Genomic DNA, 13,275 nt, shown 5'->3' on the forward strand with positions numbered 1-13,275 from the left:
AACTCTTTAATTTAACATTTCTGAAAAATGTAGTGTACAGCTCCTAGTCAGACAATTTAAACGCAATGTACTCTAGTTCTAGAGTAGACATTTTTTTGGGGGTGAGATTTCCTGTCGTCCTGATGCCTTTTACCCCTGGCTTTTTTCTTGTCGATTTCTTTCTGCTCCCATGGATAATAATTCTGTTCACTTTTTCTTTCATTTATATTGCCAGGATAATATAACATATGATACAGAGATATACATATAAATTAATTCATTCACATTTGATAATCCAGTTTAAAAATAGAAAATATGGGCTAGCCAAATGACACATTTAAAGAAAGCAGGCTTCACACTTTTTGAAAGTTACAATTGTCTGAATGTTACCTAATGATGCTCGCTCATAATGTCTGTGCATATGTTTATGTTAAAATGCTCACAAATTACAATTATCTCTAATGAAATGTGAATAAATAAAATGCTAACAAATAAGCCTCTCAAATAAGCATGGTCATTCTCGTGAACACTAAATGCTGCAGTAAAGTGTTTATCATGCATCTCCATTGCAACGTTCAACCAGCAAGTCAATGTTGTTGTGGTGTTCTTGTTTTTTGTTTTCTTCTTGTTCTTCTTCTGTTTTATGTTGAATGGCAAAACAAGCATAACTTTTCACTGCCTGCATCTGAATGGTTGTGACTTTGTGAGAAAGAGCTTTGAGGCACTCAGCTCTGGCCAATTGAAATTATATGGTTATAGCGCCTCTTATCGCATTTTAGAGCTGCTAATTATTAATCCACATGGTGACTGTGGCAGTACTAGGCCTATTCTGGTTGAGTACCATCACATATCTCAGCACCACAATATTGTAAAAACCTGGGGGTTGATTCAGGCCAAGTAGCAACCATTCCATAATACACTAGCAACTGCCTAGCCACACACTTGCAACCAGATGGAACACTCAGCAACTATATAGCAACACTCATATCTCAGCGACAGGATATTGTACATACATGGGGGTGAGCTTTTTTGACTGGGGCCAAGAAACCATATAAGTAATACCTAAGCAACTGCCTAACTATTCCCTAGCAACCATCCTAGCACCCATACAGCAACGTTTATAAAACCATAACGTTTATTGTTCAAGACCAAAAGGGATTCATTAGAATAAAGTTTTAAATTGGATTTTTTTATAACATTTTACAAAATAAATGTTACCAAATATTAACCACACCCCTCTGCTATACACATTAAAAATATAAGCCTTTACTCTTTATATATACACAACGATCAGCCACAACATTAATACCACCTGCCAAATATTGTGTAAGTCCCCCTCGTGCCTCCAAAACAGAGCCAACCTGCATCTTAGAATAGCATTCTTCTCTGTTCACCTCTCTCATCAACAAGGCATTTTCATCTGCCGAACTGCCACTCACTGGATGTTTTTGTTTTTGGCACAATTATGAGTCAATTCTAGAGACTGTTGTATGTGAAAATCCCAGGAGATCAGCAGTTACAGAAATACTCAATCCAGCACGTCAAGTACCAAAAATCATTCATGCAATTATATAGTCAGCTAATCATATGGCAGCAGTGCAGTACATAAAATCATGCAGATACAGGTCAGAAGCTTCAGTTAATGTTCACATCAACCATCAGAATGGGGGAAAAATTTATCTCAGTGATTTGGACCATGGCATGATTGTTGGTGCCAGCTCTTCAAAAAAATGAAGAGACTTAATTTTTCTTAAATCAACATGTACGGCAGCCATTCCATTCCAGTGTCAGTTGAATTCTAACACTAGCACACCTCATTTTACTTAGTGAGGTATTGATTAGGTGATCGCCTGAACCAAATCTTATTTAATGAGGAAAAGTATAAAAAACACTGTGGTCATCACTATCCTCTTGCAATAGAACTGGCTGGATGGCAAAAACAGTGCTAGTAGTATCTCAAAAGTAATTGGAAATAAAAAAAAATAACTACTGACCATGCCAAAAGAGTTGAAAAGAAAAGTTTTCAGTGAGGAAAAGAAGGGTTCAATTATGGCTGTACTGGCAGAGGGATACAGTGATTGTCAGGTTGCTTCCATCTTTAATATTACAAAGACAGCAGTTCATAAGAACAAGGTCAAGCAGCAGACATTGTGGACAACAAATCTACAGACCGGCAGAGGGCGAAAACAATTCTCCCCCAGATGACCGTCAACTCATTCGAATGTCACTCAAGGACTGTAGGATGACATCAAGTGACCTACAAAAAGAATGGCAAACGGCAGCTGGGGTGAAGTTCATGGTGAGGACAGTTCGAAACAGGCTCCTAGAGGTAGGGCTGAAGTCGTGCAAAGCTAGAAAAAAGCCCTTCATCAATGAGAAGCAAAGAAGAGCCAGGCTGAGGTTTGCGAAAGACCATAAGGATTGGACCATAGAGGACTGGAATAAGGTAATCTTCTCTGATGAGTCCAATTTTCAGAATGCCAAACACCTGGTCATCTAATTTTTAGACGGAGACCTGGAGAGGCCTACAAGCCACAGTGTCTTGCACCCACTGTGAAGTTTGGTGGAGAATCTGTGATGATCTGAGGGTGCTTCAGAATCGGGCAGATTCGTCTTTGTGAAGGATGCATGAATCAAGCCATGAACAAGATTATCCTGGAAGAAAACTTGCTTCCTTCTGCTCTGACAATGTTCTCGAACTCTGAGGATTGGTTTTTCCAGCAGGGCAATGCTCCATGACACACAGCCAGGTCAATCAAGGTGTGGATGGAGGACCCTGTCAAGGATCAAGACCCTGTCATGGCCAGCCCAATCTCCAGACCTGAACCCCATTGAAAACCTTTGGAATGTGATCAAGAGGAAGATGGATGGCCACAAGCCATCAAACAAAGTCACGCTTCTTGAAGTTTTGTGCCAGGAGTGGCATAAAGTCACCCAACAGCAATGTGAAAGACTGGTAGAGAGCATGCCAAGATGCATGAAAGGTGTGATTGGAAATCAGGGTTATTCCACCAAATACTGATTTCTGAACTCATCCTAAATTAAACATTAGTATTGTGTAGTTTAAAAATGAATATAAGCTTGTTTTCTTTGAATTATTCGAGGTCTGTAAACATGGTGTCTTTATTTTTATTTTGATCAGTTATAAATTTCTGCAAATAAATGCTCTAAATGACAATATTTTTATTTGGAATTTGGGAAAAATGTTGTCAGTACTTTATAGAATAAAACAAAACGATTCATTTTACACAAACACATACCTATAAATAGTAAATCCAGAGAAACTGATAATTTTGCAGTGGTCAATTGCCAGACAATTTGCATTTTGCATTTGTTTCCAGAGCTATATATATATATATATATATATATATATATATATATATATATATACATATATATATACTGATCAGCCACAACATTAAATACACTAACAGGTGAAGTGAATAACACTATATACGTATATACTGCATAAGTGAATATAACTATATATATATATATATATATATATATATATATATATATATATATATATATATATATATATAAAATTCAAGATACTACAATGAGTTTAACAAGTTGATTCTCAGGACAATCAAGTTTTGAATATAGCTTTTCTGTAATGTGTATGTGCTAAATGACAACAATGTCTATCGGTACATTACTGCTGAGCATTAACCTAAACCTATTGTTTTGGTTACAGTTAGGGTTTGAAGTCATATAGTGTATAATGTGATGATAACTCTCTCACAGGGACGCCATGCTACTCAGGATGAAGTGACGGCGTGTGCATATCAGGCTGTGACTCTGGACCAGCAGTATGGTGGCCAACCTGTTCAAGTCAGTGTATCTATGGGGAAAGAACCACGCCACTTCATGGCCATTTTCAAGGGCAATATGGTTATCTTTGAGGTAGCAAATTATTATTTATTGCTTTTGCTGACAATCACACATTTAGTTCCAAGAAAACTTAAAAATAGGCCTCTTTGTAATTATAAGATTCTGTAATTTTCATAAATGATGCTGTAATGTAGATTTACATTTCAGTACTACAACAGTTTCTATTGTTCTTAAACTGGATTTACACACAGGGGAAATACAAACACAGAACTCAAACCTACAATACAGTGATGCAATAATAAAACAACTTTTCCCAAAGTTTATGGATGTATATTGTACAGATGCCGCTAGTTTGTGCAAGTCAGTGGTGATGGTTTTAAAATACACTTCACTAATTTACTATTTGTTTGATGGCTCCTCCAACTAATAATATTATAATATCAAGGACCTAATCCCTTAGTTATTTGAAGTTCACAAAACCATGAATGCCCTTCATCAAGAGTTCTGGCAAGCCCCTGTGGCAAACATGCCACATTTGCCACTCATTATTTTCACATGCAAATGAGCTTTGCTCCAAACTCTTCAATGTTGCCACAGGTTTGCCATAGTGTTTGCCAATAGGGGCAAATTGTCCATTGTTGCCAAAGGTTTTATGCAGATTCACCACTACCGGTGCAGAGCTGCATACTTCTGACAATAATTAGTGAAAATATACCACTTTGTTGCAAATAAACAATTGTTGTGTGTGTTTAGCTGTATAGAGGCATTATTACCCTGGAACACAGAGGTCATGAAAGAATCTTCTTGTTGATTATACCACCTTGTACAGCAGGGGTGTTGAAACTATGGCCTATTGGTGGCTCGCTGCCCGCTCCGCTGAGAACCTCACACTCTACACACTTATTGTCAACATCACGTACAGCCAAAGCTCACAGCAAATAACTTACACCATCTCACCCAGTGCGTTCTCTTCACAGTCTGCCACAACTTCATCCACTGACTGCCCTAGTTCAAAAGTGGTTTGGAAAACTCCAGGGGCCTGATTTATAAATGTTTATTATGGACAAAATAGGCATTGAAATGTGTATACACAATTTCCCTCACACCCATCAGAATTTATAAAAATAAACTTATGCACTAAATGATTACGCACCATCCACACACTCTTGAATGTGTGTATGCACTCTTTTACTAGTGTGTGAATTGGTGACTCCAAATGGACAAGTAATGAACTAAGCAGACTCATTCCAAACTCTGTTTTTCAATTAATACACCACATTTAGAATAGAAATTAGTTTATTCTAGAGTTAAAGAGTTAAGCACTCAAATCAGAAGTAATCATCGTCCAGTCAAAGTATTATTATTTTGATTTTATGTAACTAATTGAAAAGACAATAAAATTTAAGCTGTAAAAAGAAAATACTGGTAATGATACTAGTGATGGATGCTGTTTTTGGAAGACTTTCTATATCATTATTATGGAGGGACTGAGGGACTGAGTTCTTGGCTGGTAGTATTTTAGAATCCCAAAGGACATGCACTAGGAATTTTGTTCTATTAGTCAACAGAAATCATGTTGTTCAATAAAGACAGCATTCTAATGAAGATCTGTAATGTGCACTTCCATTGGGAAAACAGAGGGTATAATGACAGACACTGTCTGACTCAGTTAGTTGAACAGACCATTGGTGGAAACAGTACTGTACAGCAGTACACAGGTGCAGTACATGTACAACACTGAAAATAAAGTGTGCAGCCTCACATTCCGACCCTAATTACAATGATAATCATGTTCTTGGCCTAAAATAAAACTGTTTGAAAAACACCATAGCCATTCAGCTGTGTTTTGGTTAAATAATTGCACATTTTATTTTTAAAAAGCTCTTTAAATGAGCCGATGCCAGACAAAAGTGCTGTTTGTTTGTGATCTTTTTGAAACATCAAAACATTTTCCTTTCTATATAACAATGTAGATTTGGGAGCCGTGAAATTGAGCAGGATACACCCAATATCAATCTCTCTAACCTGTCTCCATCGTTTGTGCTCACTTGGTGCTGGTTTGTGCCATATTTGGTATTGTTGCTGTTTTGTTTTTTTAAATATGAAGCATTGATTTTTAGTACAGACACGATCTTCCACACTAACTTGATCTTCCACCCCATCTTAAAATGCAACAACAACAATTGTCTGTTTGTGCTGCAAACTTTTGTTCCCTTTCTGTCACTCACTCGATGTTGTGTCGATGTAGTGACTCTAGGGGTTGCTCTTGAGAGCCCTGAACACCTCTATTCTTTTGAAAGAAGGCCAATGAGAATTGGCGAGTGGAATTTGCATGCCACTCCCCGGACATTGGGGTATAAAAGAAGGAATGCCCACTCTCATTCAGATTTTTTTTTCGGAACCGAGCGATTGTACTATCAGCGAGCTGAATACTAATAATTTCCAGTGGCTTTCTCTCCTTCTCCACGATGAGTGCAGATTTCGCCCCTGGGTGCTTCGACAGTGCTAAAAGAGTGTATATTCCTACTAAAGAGTATATTTTCTCTATTAGAGCACACACATTGATGTTGAACCCTCTATGAGGCAGCTTTATGCCCTGAAGTGGCACTTGTTCGTGAATTGGTGTTCTTCCCGAGCCAATGACCCCCAGTAATGCGCAGTCAGGTCAGTGCTTTCCTTCCTGAAGGAGATGCTGGAGGGGCGTCTTTCCCCTCCACCTGGAAGGTATATGTAGCTGCTATAGTGGCCCACCATGATGCAGTGGTCTTCCCCTCATGGGATCTCTCTGCAGTCCTCCTGGGCCTTCGGGGATCCCCCTTTGACCCTATGTTGAGCTTTAGACGCTCTGAGCAGCTCTTTGTCTGCTTCGGCGGACAGCGGAAAGGGAACGCTGTCTCAAAACAGAGGCTTATCCACTGGATCGTGGATGCTATCACTCTGGCATACCAGGCCCAGGCCGTGCCGCCCCTTTCAGAATATGGGCACACTCTACTAGGAGTGTTGTATCCTTGTGGGCACTGGACCATGGCACCTCTGTAGCAGACATCTGCAGAGCAGCGGGCTGGGCTACACCCAATACTCAATACCTTCGCAGCTAGACACACTACGGGTACTAATATGCCCTGTTCTGGGATGGGTTCTCCACAGGTGCTGATTTCTCAGGTAACTCCCTGTGATGTATTTTCCATGCTATGGTCTCCCTGTTGGCAGACCTGCATCTCCCTTGGGCAGAGCCCTCTCTGCCCCTGGCTGCCGTGTTTGTAGAGCTCCTCCCCTTCGAGACAGGACCGACCTACCATGGCGTATTGCCAAATGTTGACCTCCCCTTTGGGCAGGATGTGGTCTCCGTGGGGTCTTTTCCCCCTGAAAGAATAGGAATGGAAAAGAACACCTTCTCTGATGCATGTAATAGCGTTAGATGGCCCCAGCCGAATCTAATACTCTGTGGAGAGAAAACATAGAGAGAAAAGGCTGCGGTTGGCATGGCCTGCTCCCATGCTGGTTACGTTCAGACTGATGCACCTGCTATTACGCACGCAGCAGCTTTCTTGCAACTGCAGTTCACGTAACTGTTGTGGCGTTTCTCTATATGGACCCCAAGTGTCACTACATCAACACAACGTTGAGTGACTGACAGAAGGGGAATGTCTCGGATACTGTCATAACCTCCGTTCCCTGATGGAGGGAACGAGATTTTGTGTACCTCTTGCCACAAGGCTGTACTAGCCGCCGAAATGGCCGGACCTTGTCTCAGCTCCTAAGCACAAAACCTGAATCAAAGTGTGCATTATTGCTCCTTTTATACCCGTTTGTCTGGGGGAGTGGCATGCAAATTCCACTCACCAACTCTCATTGGCCTTTTCTCAAAAGAATAGAGGTGTTCGGGGCTCTCAAGAGCAAACACTTGTGTCACTACATCGACACAACTTCTGGGAACGGAGGTTACAACAGTAACCAAGACGTTTGTAGCCAATTGTGGATGGATGGGTTAAAATAACAGAATACTGAATATGAATTGAGATTCCCTCATTGAAGCACTGTAACTGCTCATGGTTGGGTACTATATGTAGTTGGCTGTGTGTCAAATATGCCCAAGTGCCATGGGGGTCATCTGAGGCTGAAATTTTTTTTTCCCAATAAAAAATTATAATAATACAATGTTTTCTGAAAGTTTTCTTTCAATGCAAAGGTGCACTAGAAGGACATCTTTGACGGCTTGTTCGCATTTTTAGACTAAAAAGAACATAAACTGGTAAAAGTGCTTCTCAAGGTACCTACGTTTTGCTCTTTTTGTGGCGCTGCATCTAATCTAACAATGCATTTTCGGATGTGAACAGCCCCTAACATGTTTGCAAACATTGTGCTGAATTTTCAAATGAATATTTTGAACATTAGGGCACAACGGAGCTAAAGGACCCCTGGGGGAAAAAAGGCACTTTTAATTGTATTTTCTACCAAAAACACTTACAGCAACAAAAACTACCACAGTACTTTCCTTAACACCTGTTTATCACTTTAGTCTGCAAAATTTTCCTGATCCATGACATCACTGTGTGCAATGTCTAAAGATTAATTTTGAGATAATTTGATCTAATATTCAATCTTTTTTAAATGGTTACATATTTATGTAGCTAATAAGAATCCCTTAAAATACTTATTTTTCATATTCAGTAATCTTCAAGTTGATTAAATCAAAAGTTTTTTAATGCATGTCCAATATGTGGAAGGATAGTATTTGGGGTAAAGGGCCCCATAAAACACATTGTTTTTCTTAAGTGGGGGAAATAGAACAATGTTCAAAGTAGGCTCAAGTTTGACTGACTGGCAAAAGTCAAGCACAAACAAACGGCACCTGTTTGGATCGATTTGGACCACATGTGATGTAAAGTGACATCACACAAACGTTTGTTTTGCAGCATAAATGCAGTACCTGGTAATTATTGAATTATATGGGTGCCAAATTCACAGAGGTTTGTTAATGGGGTGAGAATTATACACTTAGCCTATTCAATATATATTCTATGCAAACGCATCTTAAAATGATATAAAATATAACATTTTATACTAATGTTTCTCAGGTAAATTGATCTTGTTTAAAGGGTATTTATTTGGATATTTTACTCTATATTTTACTAATTCTCATCAGATTGCTACAATACAGTGCATTGTGCACCTGTGTAGAGCTGTCTTTGCAAACAGGGGGCACAATATCCGGATCGCTCAGAGGTAGAGCTGCACGAGTATACAGAAAACACTCTCTTAGAGTGTCCTCTTTCACGAGTAGTGTGTAGAAGTTGTGATAATTGATTCATGTTTTAATGAAAAGAAAAATCATTCATGAATTTCAAAATTATACTTGAGAGTATAAATAGGAGAGTTTGCTCAACTCTCATTGCTGCCTGTAATTGTACATGCTTAGATCGCATATGCTTGGGCAGAGGTATAAAATGTGCTGCCTATGAGAACCTGTCCATCACCGACGAGGATGCTATATGCCCCAATAGCCTCTGAAAGTGTTTCAGTGGAACTGCTGTTCTCTGCCAGAATGACTTCAGACAGTGTAGTACTGACTGCGCGTGCTTGCTAGTGAGACATGCTATCATCGAGACTGAGTCTAACTCCATGCAGAGAAAAGAGTGCTCTACACTTGGGGAGATCTTGCTCTTTTCCCAGTTGACCCGAAGCCCTAATCGGCTGAGGTGCCTGAGCATCAGGTCCCTGTGCGCACACAACAGTCTCGAGAATGAGCTAGAATCAGCTAGTCATCGAGGTAGTTGAGCATGCGAACAGCACTTCCCTTAACGGGGCAACGGCTGTCTCCGCAACGTTCGTGAAGATGCCTGGCCCTCGAAAGCAAACCATAGGAAGGGTCTGTGTCGAGGTACAACCGAGACGTGGAAGTGCGCGTCCTTCAGGTCTAGCCCTGCAAACCAATCTTGATGCCGGATGCATGCTAAAAATGCATTCTGCGTCAGCATCTTGAACGGGAATCTGTACTGGGGCCAATGACTGGGCTCGGGCTTTGACGGAGCCTGCCCAGCGGCACTGTAGGCTTTGGTCACCACAGAAGATGTAGTCCTACAGGCCCTGGAAGGGAGTCCATAGAAGGCCCGGCGCCCAAACAATCTGGTACAGCGCTGAGCACAGGAGGAGGTATTTATAGGCAGAGGAGTAATTAAGGAAATAAGGAACGAAAACCTATAAAAAACTTTGGTTCGCGCCCAGCATATGACAGCAGAACAGACACGAGAAGAAACATCCAGCACACAAACAGACAAAACCAGAGACCAAAACTTGTTCTGACACTGGCCCCCAATAAAAATTTTTTTTTTTTTTAAATCTTGCTATTTAGCAAATGTCTACTCATAAGATGGATTCCTCACAATTTTTAACAGCAGGTAAAAGAAATTGGAGTGAATTTACTATACAGTTGAAAAAAAGGGGCTTTACTGCAAAAACATGTTCAACACTATTTGCTTGACAAATTTGTGCTATTACTTCCAATGTAAAGTTGATAGTAAACAGAATTTTATTTAAGTGATGTTTGTGTATATTTTCTGTTGATCATGGCAGCAGAAATTCATCAAATAATGATCAGATGATGGAGAAGATTGTTATAACCAGGCATTTATCCAGATGCGCTGTGTAGTCGACCAAACTTTCAGCATTTTAAATAGATCATTCAGATTTCTGAATCAAATTGATGGTGTGATTCCTTGCAAAAATTGTTTATTTGTGAAAAAGTGGAAGTTATTATGTGGTAAATGTGCAGCTATTACCTGATGCTTGCACCTCTGCACCGGTAGTGGTGAACCTGTAGCATATATTTGGCAGTGGACAATTTGCCAGTTCTGGCAAAAAATTTACCGGTATATGGCAAACCTCTTTTAACAATGAAAAAGTACTAAGCTCATCCTCCACATCCTAGCACTCAGAACGACCTGGAGGATCTGGAATTGTGCCATACAAATTGTGTTCATCACATATTTTTGGCCACATTTTCATCGTTACCTGATTTGCATAATTTATTTAGTGATTCTGATGCTAAAACAATGCAAATAGCACGCAATTAATTCTTAGTGAATTCATCACATCTGTCAGTCAAAGATACTTGGGCAAAAAGGGGTATGAAGCAAACGTTAAGGGGCGCCAACTTTAGGGAGGGTGCCAAAGTTGCTTTTGCATACACCCCTGTAAATGGCTAGCTGCGCTCCTGATTAAAGGCATCCTTTGGTTTTTTCAATTGTAAAACTTCATCTATGTAATAAATTCCAGCTTTGTGAAACTTGTTTCTATTTTAGGGGGGCACCTCCAGAAAGAGTGTTTCAGAACCAGAGCCTCCTGTCCGTCTATTCCAGATCTGTGGCTCTCACCCAACCAATTCAAAAGCTATAGAAGTACCAGCACTAACGGCCTCTCTCAACTCTAATGATGTCTTCCTTTTGAAAAGTCAGTCTGGTGTTTACCTGTGGTATGGCAAAGTAAGCAGTCCTTCTTCACCATCTGAATAAATAATGACATTATTATTGTTTTATCGTAAAGTCCCCCAGCAGTTGTCAAGAACAATATAAAAAGTCCACTACTCCACTTCTCACTGGAGAGTGACAGTATTAAACTTTATATACAGTGTCCCAAAAAACATTAAGACACTTAAAGACCCCATGACATCAAATTATTTTGTGGCCTTTAGCCCATGGCTATTCACTTTGAGGACTTCTGTATGCTAGTGTACTGCTAATTGTTGACAAAATTGTCTTTCAGCAGATAAACACATTTAAAATGTACAGTTATTCTCTTCTGAGAAAATGGACCAAAAATATTGATTCATCTTGCACTACAAATGTTTTGTCCTGTCAAATGTTCTCTAGAATCTCAAAATGGTGTAAACTTAACAAAACATGTTAATTCATTGCTCAAAAATGTATTTGTATATAAATGTGTATATACTGTATTTATATATACAAATGTATAGATGAATATACTGTATATATATATATATATATATATATATATATATATATATACAGTGCATTCAGAAATTATTCAGACCCCTTCATTCATGTTGCAGCCTTACGCTAAAATGCTAAATAAAAATAAAAAAAGTATCATATCATTCTGAGATGCTATTCTTCTCACCCAAATTGTATAGAGCGGTTATCTGAGTTACTGTAGACTTTGCAGTTACAGAAATACTTAAACCAGCTCATATGGCACCAACAATCATGCCACGGTCCAAATCATTGAGATAATTTTTTCCCCATTCTGATGGTTGATGTGAACATTATCTGAAGCTCCTGACCCTTATCTGCATGATTTTATGCATTTCACTGCTCCCACACAATTGGCTGATTAGATTACATTGATAATTGTTGGTGCCAGACGGGCTGGTTTGAGTATTTTTGTAACTGCTGATGTCCTGGAATTTTCACGCACAACAGTCTCTAGACTTTACTCAGAATGGTGCCAAAAACAAAACAAATCTATGAGGGGCAGTTCTGCAGATGGAAATGCCTTGTTGATGAGAGCAGTCAACAGAGAATGGCCAGACTGGTTCAAACTGACAATGTCTTTGGTAACTCAGACAACCACTTTGTACAATTGTGGTGAGAAAATAGAATGCTATTCTGAGATGCGAGTTGGCTCTGTTTTGGCAGCTCGACGGGGACCTACACAATATTAGGCAGGTGATTTTAATGTTGTAGCTGATCAGTGTATATATGAACTTACCTTTCACAATCTCACAGGGGTCCAGTGGGGATGAAAGGGCCATGGCAAAAGTGGTGAGTTCCTTTATTGGTCGAGGTTTATCTGAGGAAGTCATGGCTGAGGGGCAGGAGCCAAATGAATTCTGGGAACTCTTAGGTGGAAAGGGACCTTATGCAAGTGACAGAAGGTACAGTATACTGATCGAAGAACACCTGTTGTTTGTTTTGCTATTTGTAGACATAAACATTTATTTTTTTTTTTTTTTTGCATTCTAAGCTGTTGATTTATTCTCTTCAAGATTACAACAAGTGACTCTAGATCATCAGCCACGTCTTTTTGAATGCTCCAATAAGACGGGTCAGTTTATAGCCACTGAGGTGACCCAGTTCACACAGGATGATCTGAGAGAAGATGATGTCATGCTATTAGACACATGGGATCAGGTACACTAACTGTACATTTTATCAGACGTCACAATTTGAACTAAAACTTTACTCTGTTTCTCTGAATTTACCTAACTAATAGCTTGATCAAATAAAATATAGCCACAAGCTGCAATTATCAGGGTCCAAGCAGTTTGAAAAAGTTTGCATGTATCATCTAGAGACACACATGTCAAAAAGTTATCAAAAGTTTTTTGATTTGTCAAATTGTTTAGAAGATATGAGCCAATATTTGTTTTTGTTTTGTTTGTTTTTTGGCTGTAGCCCAATTAACTTATCAACCTATATCTTCTGAACGATTTGATGAATA

General features: G+C 39.3%; 1 protein-coding gene across 2 annotated transcripts in view; it reads left to right on the plus strand.

Annotated features, from left to right (window-relative positions):
* avil (advillin) overlaps positions 1-13,275 on the plus strand; it is a 348,730-nt gene that overhangs the window by 328,582 nt on the left and 6,873 nt on the right. For both annotated transcript variants that reach the window (XM_052102059.1, XM_052102060.1), the window contains 4 exons: positions 3,730-3,888; positions 11,118-11,297; positions 12,561-12,709; positions 12,821-12,965. In XM_052102059.1, the coding sequence (XP_051958019.1) occupies positions 3,730-3,888; positions 11,118-11,297; positions 12,561-12,709; positions 12,821-12,965 (633 nt within the window). The remainder of the gene's footprint in view (positions 1-3,729; positions 3,889-11,117; positions 11,298-12,560; positions 12,710-12,820; positions 12,966-13,275) is intronic.

Source organism: Xyrauchen texanus, chromosome 32 (assembly GCF_025860055.1).
Source record: "Xyrauchen texanus isolate HMW12.3.18 chromosome 32, RBS_HiC_50CHRs, whole genome shotgun sequence".
NCBI lineage: Eukaryota > Metazoa > Chordata > Actinopteri > Cypriniformes > Catostomidae > Xyrauchen > Xyrauchen texanus.